General features: G+C 47.0%; 1 protein-coding gene across 1 annotated transcript in view; it reads left to right on the top strand.

Annotated features, from left to right (window-relative positions):
* TOP1 (DNA topoisomerase I) overlaps positions 1 to 13,123 on the top strand; it is a 63,097-nt gene extending 49,974 nt beyond the window's left edge. Inside the window, exons 10-21 of the mRNA XM_027885092.1 lie at positions 1,581 to 1,702; positions 2,275 to 2,397; positions 3,750 to 3,937; positions 4,570 to 4,714; positions 5,731 to 5,874; positions 6,885 to 7,070; positions 7,986 to 8,054; positions 8,627 to 8,741; positions 9,423 to 9,550; positions 10,620 to 10,714; positions 11,417 to 11,566; positions 11,719 to 13,123. Coding sequence (XP_027740893.1) covers positions 1,581 to 1,702; positions 2,275 to 2,397; positions 3,750 to 3,937; positions 4,570 to 4,714; positions 5,731 to 5,874; positions 6,885 to 7,070; positions 7,986 to 8,054; positions 8,627 to 8,741; positions 9,423 to 9,550; positions 10,620 to 10,714; positions 11,417 to 11,566; positions 11,719 to 11,821 — 1,568 coding nt within the window. The 3' untranslated portion in view covers positions 11,822 to 13,123. The remainder of the gene's footprint in view (positions 1 to 1,580; positions 1,703 to 2,274; positions 2,398 to 3,749; positions 3,938 to 4,569; positions 4,715 to 5,730; positions 5,875 to 6,884; positions 7,071 to 7,985; positions 8,055 to 8,626; positions 8,742 to 9,422; positions 9,551 to 10,619; positions 10,715 to 11,416; positions 11,567 to 11,718) is intronic.

Genomic DNA, 13,123 nt, shown 5'->3' with positions numbered 1-13,123 from the left:
GGTCTCTCCTGCTCATTATGACCCCTGATTGCTCTCTGGTTTGCAGTTTTTTAGATATTCATGCCTCTGGAATAAAGCCTTTTTTTCTTCAAATATCCAGCTGTGTTACTGAGAGTCTTTTCAAACCTTTGTAAAAAGGAGGCAATTGAGTCCAGTGAAATATATTCTGAAGTGATTAGATAAAGGTGACTGAGCCTTCAGCTATTTGGGAAAAATACCGTTCATTTTAGCCCCGTAACATGTTGCTAACTCGATAGCTTCTTTCAAGCTAAAATTTCAGCCTGGAAAAACAGCTTCCCTTGCTGTCTCTCCCTTCCCCCATTTCCTGTTATAAGCAAACAAATGCGGTATTTTAGGTTACAGCTTAAAAATTGGCAGAGTTACTGTTGGTTTAATTTAATTGTGGAATATTCTCAGATCATTGGGAGGACCTTTTGCTAAGTCCTGTTTTACGAGGGTTTATAGATCTTAAGGCTTTATAGCTGACTCCCATGCTTTAATTTTGGAGATGATGCAACTCTTGAAAATATGTAGTAAATCAAAAGCGTGGTGGGGTTTTTTTTTCCAGGAGCATAGACTGAACATTTTCTTGTGCTCACTTTTATGCAGTAAAATGGTTGTTAAAAAAATCCCCAGGTATTGACTGCCTGCCAGCCCATTGGAACTTTAAATATTTCTTGCAACTAGCTGGAGATGTGAGCTGCATGCAAAACCCTTCCCAGGGATCCCTGGCACCCCGTGTTTCATCAGGAATGAAATGTGGACAAAAAGATGCTCAGCAGGAAGGTTCGATGTCGAAGCCGCAGCCTGGATGTTGCAGCAGCCTCTTCTCCCCTGTGTTTTGCTCTTGCCTTGCAGCACTTTCATTTTGTGCTGCAGTCGTGCAGAGGAGCTGGAATGTGACCCCTCCATTCCCCGACAGCTCCGTCTTCGTAAAAAATGCCTGGCTTTTGAGCCTGCTCTGGAGATGCAGGAGTGCATTCCCACAGCTGGGGGAACAGTCAGCAGCATCCTGACAGAGTTCAATATTTGGCATTGCTTTCCAGCCTATTTGTGGTGTATCCATAGGAAGGGCTCTTCCTGCCTAGAAATAGCTGAAGGCTGGAAGGGGTGTTCCAAGGCAGAGACTCTCCATGGGCTGAAGAGGAGTAAAGGGACTGTATTGCCCGTCTGCCTGAGTGCTGCAATAGGAAATTTAATAAAATCCCTTGCCTGTTTAACTTCAAACAGCAGCGTCTCCCCAGGAGCGTACCCAGCACAGGGGTGGCTCAGCGGAGGGTTTCCTGCAGCAGGCCTTTTCCCCTTCCTGCCCTGCACCTCAGACCTGTCTCACATCAGACTGCTGCTGCTTTTTTTAATGTTTAAATTCCAGAGGAAACTTTTTTCAGAATGTTTATGATGAGAGTCAAGCAACTGTGCTCCTCTGTTTCCTTCATCCATTCAATTTGCTGTATTATGTAATATTTTAAAGAAAACTTCTCTGTGGTAAAAATATAATCCTTCAAGTTAGTTACTGTGGCCTCTTTCTGGCTTTGATTCCTGTTTACCATTTTCTTTAAAAAGAAAACCTTTCTTTGTAGGTAAAGTCATGAAGCTGAGTACCAAAGCAGAAGAAGTTGCCACATTCTTTGCAAAAATGCTTGATCATGAGTACACTACAAAGGAGATCTTCAGGAAAAACTTTTTCAAGGACTGGAGGAAGGTATGCGTGTTCTGGGTGCAGTGACTGTGGGCACAGCCAGTGCCTCCTCAGCACTGGGCACTGAACAGAGGCTGCTGTTCCATGCACACAGAAGTTGTCTTGAGGCAACTAAAAGCTGCTTCAGATCTTACCTGTGAAGTTTCCCATTTGTCCTTGTAGTTTCACCTATCATAAATACCTCCCTAAACCAACAAAGTCAGCTTCTCCCAACCACACATGTCTGTTGTAGCATGATGGAGTGTGCATGATCTGGCTGTTCCGTGCCTTGTGGAAGAGCCAGCTTAATTATTAGAAGGAAATGCCTTCCAAAGACCTAGAACTCAGAACTCCAGCTCAGTCATCTGCCATAAGAGCAAACCTGTGGGTCAGTTTGATGCTGTTTTCCTGGCTGGGTTTCTGGATTTCTCCCTCTGACCTCAGCTGGGGTGAGCCTGTGCAAGAATCCAGGGTTTCTGGGGGGGTTATTGTGAGAACCTGTCTGTTGGTCCTGTCTGAGCTGCCTGGGGCAGGGTGAGCTGTGCATGAGAACTCACTGTGGATGAAAACTTACAGCACTGCTTTCTTTCTGCAAGGAAATGACCTCTGAAGAGAAGAGCACTATCACCAGCCTCAGCAAGTGTGATTTCACCCACATGAGCCAGTATTTCAAAGCTCAGTCAGAAGCTAGGAAACAGATGTCCAAGGAGGAGAAACAGGTACCAGAGGGAATTCTAGGAGACTTCGTGATTCTTAGCTGGCTTGTAAACATCTTTGTGTAATCATTCCTCTGCCTTACTGTTCAGTGTTCTCACTTGGCTTTCAGATTATTACTTTCATGTTAACTGTAGGAGTCTGTACTGTGCACCTCAGGTGGAGCAGAGCACTGTGTTTACAGCTGAGTCTTCATCCTGACTTGAAATGATATACTGATAGGGCTGATCCTGCTTAGGTAAATAAAGTTAAGTAAGTAACTGCTTAAGTAAATGATGAGAATCAGAGCTGCTGCCTCTGTGGGTTCATTGGTCCCTGGACAATAATGAGCAGGGGAGACTCAGTTAAGGACAGATAAGGATGGTGGAAGAGATGCAGTAATGCCACTAGTGAATAAAATGAGAAGAAATCTTAAACATCAGTTATTGCTAGACTTTTTAATAAAAAATGAACTTTGTTATCCAGTAGCATGGCTATAGTGGCTTGTAGGGAGAGGATTATTATCTTTTGCAATGCTCCAGTACTTTTCCTTTGAATGAGGGCCCTGGTAGCTTGGAATTATGGCCTTTGGGGTTGGAGGGGTCCCACCAGAATAGAGAGCCCATGTCTTACTGCTTTCTCTGTTGGATAAATGTGGGTTAGCCCTCTTACAATGGAGCAGACGTGGCTTTTTCTGTTGGTTCCTTAGCTGGCGCAGCAGTGCTGTCTACGGGTCAGATGTTTTATTTTGAGCTGTAATGTTTTTATTTTTCCTTCTATATAATTAGAGTTCAGGCACAGAAGTATGCAGTGAAATCTCAGCACATTCTTTCTTAGGAGACTGTGTTCTGCTTATGAGACCATTTGCTGACACAGGCTTGACATGCAGCAGCCTGGAGACATTCCTTTGCCTGCTTCCCGATGCACAGTTCAAACACAGAAGTCTTTTATACACAGAGTTTTTATACATAAACAACAAGATGTGAAGTCTGGTGGATGCCAAATGCTCAGTATAGAATATAAAGCAACAGTACAGTGCTGGGGCTGCCCCTGTAGCTGTGCTATGTGGGTAGAGGTACATGCCCTCTGGTGTGGCAGAATTCTTGTTGCCTTCACCAGCACTCATCTGTTTCCCTTAAATACAAGTTTTCAGCGAGTTTTCACATCTTCTTTTTCTAGTTTTTTTGTGCCACTTGCATTTTATTAATGCTTTCCTGGCCAATCTGTTGCTCTGTGGCCAGTCTGGTACACTTGCCGTGATGGGGATCTGGTTTTGGGTTGGGTCTCCAGCACTACTGTGGTGCAGCTGTAGAAATTATTTCAGTAAGGGTGTGTGTGGTGCTGTGTGTGCCTTACCTTCGCTCTTGGCTTTTTGCAGAAAATCAAAGAGGAGAACGAGCGGCTATTGAAGGAGTATGGGTACTGTGTGATGGATAACCACAAGGAGAGGATTGCCAACTTCAAGATTGAACCTCCAGGTCTCTTCCGAGGTCGTGGGAACCATCCCAAGATGGGCATGCTGAAGAGACGCATCATGCCAGAGGACATCATCATCAACTGCAGCAAGTGAGCCCTGGGTGCTTCACACCCTGGCTGTGCTTCCTACACAGGAGAGCTTATGTTTAAAACCCTATCTAGGCTGATACTCAAGCCTGCAGAAATAGGGATGCTGCTTATTCTTATATGGATAAGAAACTGAGTGGTACAAGCAAAGACTGAGCAAGGCAATCATGGGTTTCATGTAGAACTTTGTCAACATATTTTCCTCCTCACGCCCACAGCCTACATCTGCTTAAACTGTCTTTCTTGCCAGTATTTCCAGAAATTAATTTTCTTCTAGATAGGGTGCCCTACTTTGTCTTCCTTGATGTTGGAGGCTAAGGTTTGGTGGGCTTCTCTTCAGTCTCTAGTCCTGATGAGCGTCCACACGATGTGTGCACAAATCAAAGCTGGTCCTAGCAAAGTGTGTCCCACCTCTAGCATCATTCTTCAGCAGGCACATGTTGGTGGCAGTTACATTCCTGATCTTTGATTGTTCATTTTGATTCACTTGGTTTCCTGGTGGTGGAGATATGTGCTTATGTTGCCTCAGTTTCTTCCCCTGCACTTTCTTTGTGTGATGCTATTCTTTTTCTGTTTTGATGCTGGTGGGAGTTTCTTTAAAAAGTTTTTATTTTCTGTTTTCTGATTCTCTGCAGGGATTCCAAGATCCCAGCCCCTCCACCAGGACACAAATGGAAGGAGGTCCGGCATGATAACAAGGTTACCTGGCTGGTGTCGTGGACTGAGAACATCCAAGGCTCTATCAAATACATCATGTTGAACCCTAGCTCAAGAATTAAGGTAAAAGATTCAGTTAAAAATAAAAAGCCAAAACAGTCTTCTTGGCCATGTCTCCAAGAAGCAAATGTAGCTCTGGGTTAGGAGAAAGATGGGAGGTAAAGCTGCCTTGCTGTGTAGCAAAAAAACAGAAGGAAAGCTTCTGTGCTTCTGTTCCTTCCTGCAAAGAGAAATACAGTTACTACCCAACAGAGCAGGTGAAATCTGGAAAATGTCTCTTGCAAAGCATCATTGTCTCATTCCTAGAAGGAATCCTTTAACCAGTGTAAACCTAAAAGGAAGCAATTTATCCAAGAACAGACTTGCTCTGGTGGATATTTTACCTACTTTTGGCCTTAACGTCCCCTGCTGGTTCACATAGCGAAGTTATAACCATGGGTTGTTAATTGGTTGGTTGTAAAATTAAAAACCTGGCCAGGCTCCTGGCTGAGAAGGTTGGTAAGGAGCTCCTGACTGAAGGAAAATAAACCCTGCTGTGGGAGCAAATAACCAGCCCATAATGCATAACAAGTCCATAAAAGCAAGGATTTTAAGCTCTTCTCATCGAGTCTTTTTCAAGAGATTTTTTTTCCTAGATTGGAAACAAGGACTTTGTCCTACAAATGCGTGTGTGTGGGAAATCTCTGTTCCTTATGAATTCCTGCCCTCTTTTTGCCACGGCTTGAATATATAATAATGATGCTGAACTGTTGATGTTGCTTTTGCCTTTTATGGGTGTTTAATTACACAGCTGAAAGAACATAAGTGTCATCTGAATAAAGCAGAGGAAGCCATTTATGTGTCGAGAGGCAGGGAAGACGTATCTTTTGTGTGTCTGCAGTTGCTTCCGGGGAAGCATTTAATATCATGGCAGTCTGAATGACCTACAGCTGTGTGGCAGCACAGTGTGAGGCTGAGCTATCAGCAGCACCAGCTCCCTGCCTTTGTGCACACACGGGCCTGCACAGCCTGGGGGTGCAGACTGGGACTGCTCCCTGGCCTGCCCTCCCATGCTGATGCCGCCCCAACCGTCCCTGCAGGGTGAGAAGGACTGGCAGAAGTACGAGACAGCCCGGAGGTTGAAGAAGTGCGTAGATAAAATCCGAAATCAGTACCGGGAGGACTGGAAATCCAAAGAGATGAAAGTGCGGCAGAGGGCAGTGGCACTGTACTTCATTGACAAGGTGAGGCTTCCCCAGCACAGCCCTACCCGTCCTGCCCTGCTGGGGCTGCCTGGGAATGCCGTGTGCTTGTCTCCAGGGCAGAACTGAGCCCAGTTGCCAAGGTATCCTGAGACTTCCTGGAGGGCAGGCTCCCGTCTCCTTTTCCTTCCCAATACCTGGAATCCAGAGCAACAACCTATTGTACTGAGCGTGGCTATTTCAGGCAGCATTGTTTAGTTCAGGCAAAATTCACAGCCCGCTTCCAGAATCGCCCGGTTGGATTACTGGGAAGTTTGTGTGGGCCTTTTGTCTCCAGCTGTTTCAGTTTTCCTCCTGGGAATTTCTGCTGGTTTGTCACCTCTTTAGTGTGAGGTTGCAGTTGTGAGGTTTTGTAATTACGCTGATTTTTTCACCACAGCGTAAAGAAAACTGCAGTTGTGTTGATGCATTTAAAGCAACATGAAACCAGTTCCCAGAGAGCTGTTCCCTGGTAGCATATGGTGGCTTGGACAACTAAATTAGCAGGTTTTGTTCAAAATGTAAACCAGGGAGCTCTGATGTGAATAGTTGTGGTTTTGTATGAACACTGAAGATTTTTTTTTCCAAAAATCAGAAAATTAGACAGTCCTGTGTAAAATGTGTGTTTTTACACAGCCAAGTGTAGCCTCTAGATAACTTACATAACCTCTATGCTGTCTGAAGTGTATTTAGTGTGCATTAAGTAGGCTCATATAGAAGATGAGGAACTGAACTGTATGATTTGTCTCAAGCAGAGTTCACATGGAAGTCAATTTGATTTTTAAAAAACACCATACTTATTGAAATGAATTTCCATCAGTCAGAACTGTTTCACGGTTTGAATTCCTTAAATGAGCGAAAGTTGGTAAAACATCTTGGCTTGAACCCTTTAAAAAAGGAGATCTTTTCCTCTGGACACTGCTGATTCTAGGCCAGAGTCTGAGGGTTTGCAGCATCTGTGTTCTGGGGATGGTTTGAATTCCTTAACCTCTCTTGTCTTGACATCAATGTAGCTTGCCCTGAGAGCTGGTAATGAAAAAGAAGAAGGAGAGACAGCTGACACTGTGGGCTGCTGCTCTCTGAGAGTAGAGCACATCAAGCTGCATCCTGAACTGGATGGCCAGGAATACGTGGTTGAGTTCGACTTCCTCGGGAAAGATTCCATCCGATACTACAACAAAGTCCCTGTGGAGAAGAGGGTGAGGCATCTCCACAAGCACCTACACAGCCTGAGCTGCACACAAGTGTGGCCAACACGGTTTTCATCCCATTACTGCAGTGAGCACAGTGTGCTAGATGCCCCCTGTGTAATGCTGTGGTGATTGTAACAACAGTCAACAGTAAATGTGGGGCTCTTGAGGAGCAAAACAACTGAAAAAAATCAAACTACAGCTCCTCTAGAAAGTAACGTGCTGGAATTCTCACTGCCTTGTTTAAAGAGAAAACACGTCTTTCCATTTGAATTTATTGGTGTTGGCATCTCTTGGTGTCTCTTCAGTGCTTACAATGGGGAATTGATTATTGTGGAACTAGAAATCTTTGTATATTGAGTGTCTATAGAAGAGCGTGTGTTGTTGGGAAGCTGGGGATTTGGAGCATGCAGAGCTGGAATTTGTGGTCTCTGTTACAATCAGAGATGCTTTGATTATTCTCCCTACCCCAGTGAGATGCTTGTTTGGGATGCAGCTGTGTGAGCCCATGCAGCAGGGAGAGGGGTTGGTTTCTGATAGCTGGACTCCGTGGGAAATGGCCGTGGGGTCTCTTAGGCTGGAGTAAAGATGGAGAGTAAGGAAAGGGCAGGAGCTTTTCTTTGGGGATCTCTCTCTGTTAGGCAGCTAAAGCCAGAGCAGGGTCAGATCTCCTGCAGTTCTGATCTAAAGGATGAGGATAAGGGCACTGAATGCTCAGGACTCCTGTTGCTGGGGAGGAACCTGTGACACAAGCATTGCATTGAGAGGTGGGTCTCTGCCTGCTGGGAGGTCACATCCAGCATCATCACTGTTCCCTGAAAACAGTTTGACTGGCTCCATGGCAGTATTGCTTCCATCCATCTTACTGCTGCCCAGCACTGTCTGCTCTGTGTGCCTGATGTTCTTGGTTTTCTTTTCCTGCAGGTGTTTAAGAATCTCCAGCTGTTCATGGAGAACAAGCAGCCTGAGGACGACCTCTTTGACCGCCTCAATGTAAGCACAGTTCACATGAGGGTGCTGGAGCACCATGAGCAGGCTCACTCTGCCCCAGGCAGTAACAGCTGCTCTGTTCCAGCAATGGGTTCAGTGGAAGTTTTCTTCCAGAGCAACCTACAAGCAGTGAGAGACTGTCTCAGTCTATTGTCCACTGTGCCCGCAGGTTCCCAAAGCAATGGGCCTTGGTCCTGGTGAGCCTGGCTCGGACCTGGGGAGCTTTTTCAGAGTTCAGAGATGATGAATGTGTAAGGTGACAGATTTTCAGATGCCATCCCCATCTGTACACTTGGCTCTCTGGGAGCACTGTGGTGGCTCAGGCACATTTAGAGTTGCTGGAAACCAAGCTTTCCACACCAAAGAAATCTTTTTTGGCCACTTGTAGTACTTGTTACCAATCTAATACTTGTTGGTTCTTTGTTCACTTTTCCTGTGGTTTCAGTAATGTTGTGGCTATTGTGTTGTGGTCAGGTCTGAGCAGAGAAGCTCCAGCCGTGAGCTGTGGGTCCAGAGACTTTGCAAATGCTGTGGTCAATTCTGGTGCTGACTGTCATCTCCTTCTGCTTCTTTAGACCAGTATCTTAAATAAACACCTTCAAGACCTTATGGAGGGACTGACAGCCAAGGTATTCCGTACTTACAATGCCTCCATCACGCTACAGCAGCAGCTCAAGGAGCTCACTAACCGTAAGTGTTGTCCCTGAAACTGCGAGGGGAGCAGATCTTACCCTGGCTTCCTTGGCTGGGCCACAAGTCATATATCTGTTCACCACTTCCTCATTGCATTTCTCCCAGAGCAGCTGGCACCCAGCTGAGGTCTGATCAAAAATCTGCTACCACGCAGTCTTTTGGGGCAGTTGAGCAGCCCATGACTGGGGCAGGGAAGAGCTGACTGGTGAGCACACCAGGGTGTTCCTGCTAGGTTATGCCTGCCCCTTACCAAATGTTTGCTTTCTGTGAGTTGTAAGGGGCTGTGGATGACAGGCAAGGCAGGTGCATCTGTAACAGCCCCATGTTTTTTGGCTGCTCTTTCACAACCTCTGTAAGCACTGCTGGCTTGCACTTTGCAGCTCTACAAAGTGGGCACGTTGGATCTGTGAAGGCCAGTGGTGTCCTGGGCAGTATGGGCCTGCTGTCCTCTGCTCTGAGCATGGCTGTGCTTCCCCTTTCTTGAGCTGACAACTGTGGTGATGAATAAAAAACCTGCCAGAAGGAGTTTGGGCCCGGGCTGGATGGTCGGGCTCCTGGGACTGAGACTCGATGCAGTGTTGAGGTGGCCCATGGCAGGGGAGGGGGGGGTCGGTTCTGCAGGCACTTGGGCACAGGCTGGGGCTGCCCCCACATCCACCACCTTGCTGTCCTTCCCAGCCGACGACAACATCCCAGCGAAGATCCTGTCCTACAACCGTGCCAACAGAGCGGTGGCCATCCTGTGTAACCACCAGAGAGCTCCACCCAAAACCTTCGAGAAGTCCATGATGAACCTGCAGAGCAAGGTACCTCCCCCTGCCAGCTCTGGGGTCAGGGCAGGGCTCCACATCCTGTGTCCTGGGAGTCAGCACTCCTTTCACTTGGGGTGAAGTGGAAGCAGAGCCTGCTTTTCCCTGTCAGGATTCAGGTAGTGCTGCATCAGAGATGGGCCTGCTTGGAGAGGAGCAGTGAGCTGGAAGGGACTGTGTGAGTTGTCTTTTATTTGTAAAGAACAAGACCAGACCCTTTGTCTGCCCTTCATCCCATAGCTGTGTGTTCTGCTGCCACTGAAACCCCAAAGCAGCAGTCTCTAGCTCTGATCTGTGTCCCCTAAAGAACCTGGAGTGGGCATCCACCCGTGTTGTGTGACTCTCAGGCCCCTGTCAGTGTGCACATAGTAAATTATGCCCCTCTGACTCGACCTCTTCCTTTGCAGATTGTTTCTGGTGAAGGCCATGAGGTCCAGAGGGGTTAGGTCTGTTCCTGGTCTGGCTTTAGAATAACCTTCACAATAAGGAGTTCTGGTTTGGCACTGCAGTGTCCCCCTGCTTCCATAACACCTAACATGGCTGCCTCCACCCTAGATCCTAGAGCTTGGGGAACGGTTGAGCAGGGGCTGCAAAATGCTAAATCTCCCTGAATCCTAAACTTACTGGGGAAGAACTGCCTGAAACCTTAACACCTTTCAGCGTGTAGGATTTGGGGCTGATTCCTGCCCAGGGATCAGGGATCATCCTTCTGTGTTGCCATGAGAGGTACTGGCAGGATACAGAGAAGGCAGACGAGCTGCCTGGAGGGGCTGTTGGCCAGGCCAGACCAAGCCAGTTCCTTTGCCTGCCTGGTTGTAGCTGCATTAGAGAGCTCCCAGCACACCTTGTCTTGGGCAGCGAGGGGGCCCTGGGGCATCTCTCCCCGCGCTGGGCTGGGCAGCAGTGAAGGGCCAGCGGCCTCACTGGTCTGCAGGACTGGCTCTGACCCCTGGTAGAGTCTGGACCTGGTCACAAACTTCACTCCCTGGTCATGCTGCCCAGGGGTGTCCGCCACAGCCGTCAGCAGCTTGTTCACAGTGCTGCTGTCTGGTTTTGCCTCTCCCAGATTGATGCCAAGAAGGAGCAATTAGCTGATGCCAGGAGGGAACTGAAAAGCGCCAAAGCTGATGCCAAGGTCCGGAGGGATGAGAAATCTAAAAAGTAAGGCTGGTGTTGCTGGGCTTTTGCAATGCTCCCAGAAGGGGTCCTCCTCCCTGTATTCCATTTTCCTCACCTGTGATTTGGGAAGGCCATCCTTTCCCCTCTTCCTTCTGTGCACGAAGAAATGGCCACCCCAGGGCTGGTCTGACGCTGCGGGTCCTGACTGGTCCCTCGTGCCCAGCCCTCGGAGCTGAGCCCACCAGAGCTCATCCCCCCAGTGCTGCCCGTGAGCCAGTGTGCAGCTCTGCTGCCTGGCTGGGGAGCAGCAGGCACACAGTTAATGCCCAGGCCCCTCCCTGAGTCCTGCTCTCCCCGTGGGAAGCCCACGATGTGCTGGGGCTCCGTGTGGGCTCTGCAGAGCAGCCCCAGGGGTGCTGAGTTCTGGGAGCTCTGAGAGCAGGATCACAGCGTGACTGTTCCTGAGGGATGGATGGGCTGCTTTGGGAGTGGGTGTAGCATCAGAACGGTTCAGGCTGTTGCTTCCAACCTTTTGAAACAAAACTGCTGCTTAAGATTCCTGCTCTACCTCTTCGAAAATGTCGGTTCTTAATTGCATGTGCTGAGTGTTTTGTGTCACCATCTGTGCTGACACAGCTGCCCTGTGTGGTTGGTGGCATTGCTTACCTTGAGCAGAGTCCCTTTGAGTTCCCATAGTGCTGGCAGGGCTTTGGGAGTCCAATGATTTGTTCCTTCCCACCCCAGGACGGTGGAGAGCAAGAAGAAAGCAGTGCAGAGGATTGAGGAGCAACTGATGAAGCTGGAGGTTCAGGCTACAGATAGGGAGGAGAACAAGCAGATCGCTTTGGGCACCTCCAAACTCAACTATCTGGATCCCAGGATCTCTGTTGCTTGGTAAGCACCTGCCTGGGCTGTGCTGGGGTGATCCCCTCCACCCCCTCCCTTCTGTCGTGTCCCCCCATGTAGCAGGTGAGGGCTGTGGCCAAGGGCAGTGTCTCTGGCCTTCCCTTTCATCTCCAGCTCTAACAGCATCTCCTCTCCTGCAGGTGTAAGAAGTGGGGAATTCCTATAGAGAAGATTTATAACAAAACCCAACGAGAGAAATTTGCCTGGGCTATCGACATGGCAGAGGAAGACTATGAGTTTTAACCTGTTTTTATTGAGCTGAATTTTATGGGAAAAGGGAGTAGCCTGGTTTTTAGGGAGATTGATAAACTGTGAGCCTTACTTGTCCTTGGATGCTGGGGAAGGGGGAGGAAAGGGGCAAGTGAGCATCAGATAAAACAGCCAACATCTTGCAGAAAGCATAACCTGGAAATATCCTAAAGGAGCTGAGCCAGTTGTCCTATGGACAACTTATTTAAAAATGTTTCAGAGATCCAAATTCTAGCTGTCTGGTTTGTGTGGTTTTTCTCTTGAGGCAGGGCAAGTGGATGGGGGATTTGTCAACCTTCCGCCAGGCAAATTCACCATCACACTGAGAGCGTGGGAATCTTTAGCTACTGTATACAAAATCCAATTATATTGGTGCGTTTTTACAGTTAGGGTTTTGCAATAACTTCTATATTTTAATAGAAAATGGACTCCTTAACCCCTGCCCTTCCCCTCCCCCTCCCGCCCCATTTCAGAATTTAACAAATAAACAAAATTTAAGGAACCCAACGCACCTGTTACAGCTGTCACTATAGTCATGGAAATACCCAAATCTTTTTCAATTTGTCACTTGAAACAGTCGTGGCATTGGAACACGAATTACAAATATCCACCACATTTGTTCAGAGCAAATTCTGATGGGAAATCGGCCTCCTGACTTGAGTGTTCCTTTTTTTAAATGTGAATTTTTATTTCTTTTAATTATTTTAAAATATTTAAACAGTTTTCTTTCTTTCTTGATCTTAAAGATCGTGTAGATTTGGGGAGTGGGTGGGGGGAGGGGGCCGTGTGATGGGGAGACGTGTGTGGAATTTGAGGACAAGTGAAATTGGAAACAAATGACATTCCCATCACCCTTTGTTCTGAACACGCTCTGTACACTTCCAGAATTATCTACTTTTTAGGTTTGTCAGACTGTTTTACCTTTTTCCCCCTTTTTTTCTAAGCCCCACTCCTCTCTTTTACTTGAAAGATTTTATTGTGTAAAAAGAAGTTTCACAGGTCAATGAATTTCGAGGGAAATGAGCATTGGTCCAAAAAGGAAAATAATCAAGATTTTAGGGCTTTTATTTTTTTCTTTTGTAATTGTGTAAAAAAATTTTAAAAAATTAAAAAGCAGAATTTTAATGTGAAACCTTTTTTTGCTATAATCATTAGTCTTAGAGGCATTGTTAGCTTAGTGTGTGTGCAAGACCATTTCCTGCAGCCTTTCCTCAACAAGTATCTTCTATTTTTATCATGAATTCCCTTTTAATCAACTGTAGGTTATTTAAAATAAATTCCTACAACTTAACTGAG

Source organism: Empidonax traillii, unplaced genomic scaffold (assembly GCF_003031625.1).
Source record: "Empidonax traillii isolate 1590-97213 ecotype Southwest subspecies unplaced genomic scaffold, ASM303162v1 scaffold160:size908849, whole genome shotgun sequence".
NCBI lineage: Eukaryota > Metazoa > Chordata > Aves > Passeriformes > Tyrannidae > Empidonax > Empidonax traillii.
Note: the sequence above shows the minus strand (reverse complement) of the source record. Positions and strands in the feature narration are given on the sequence as shown.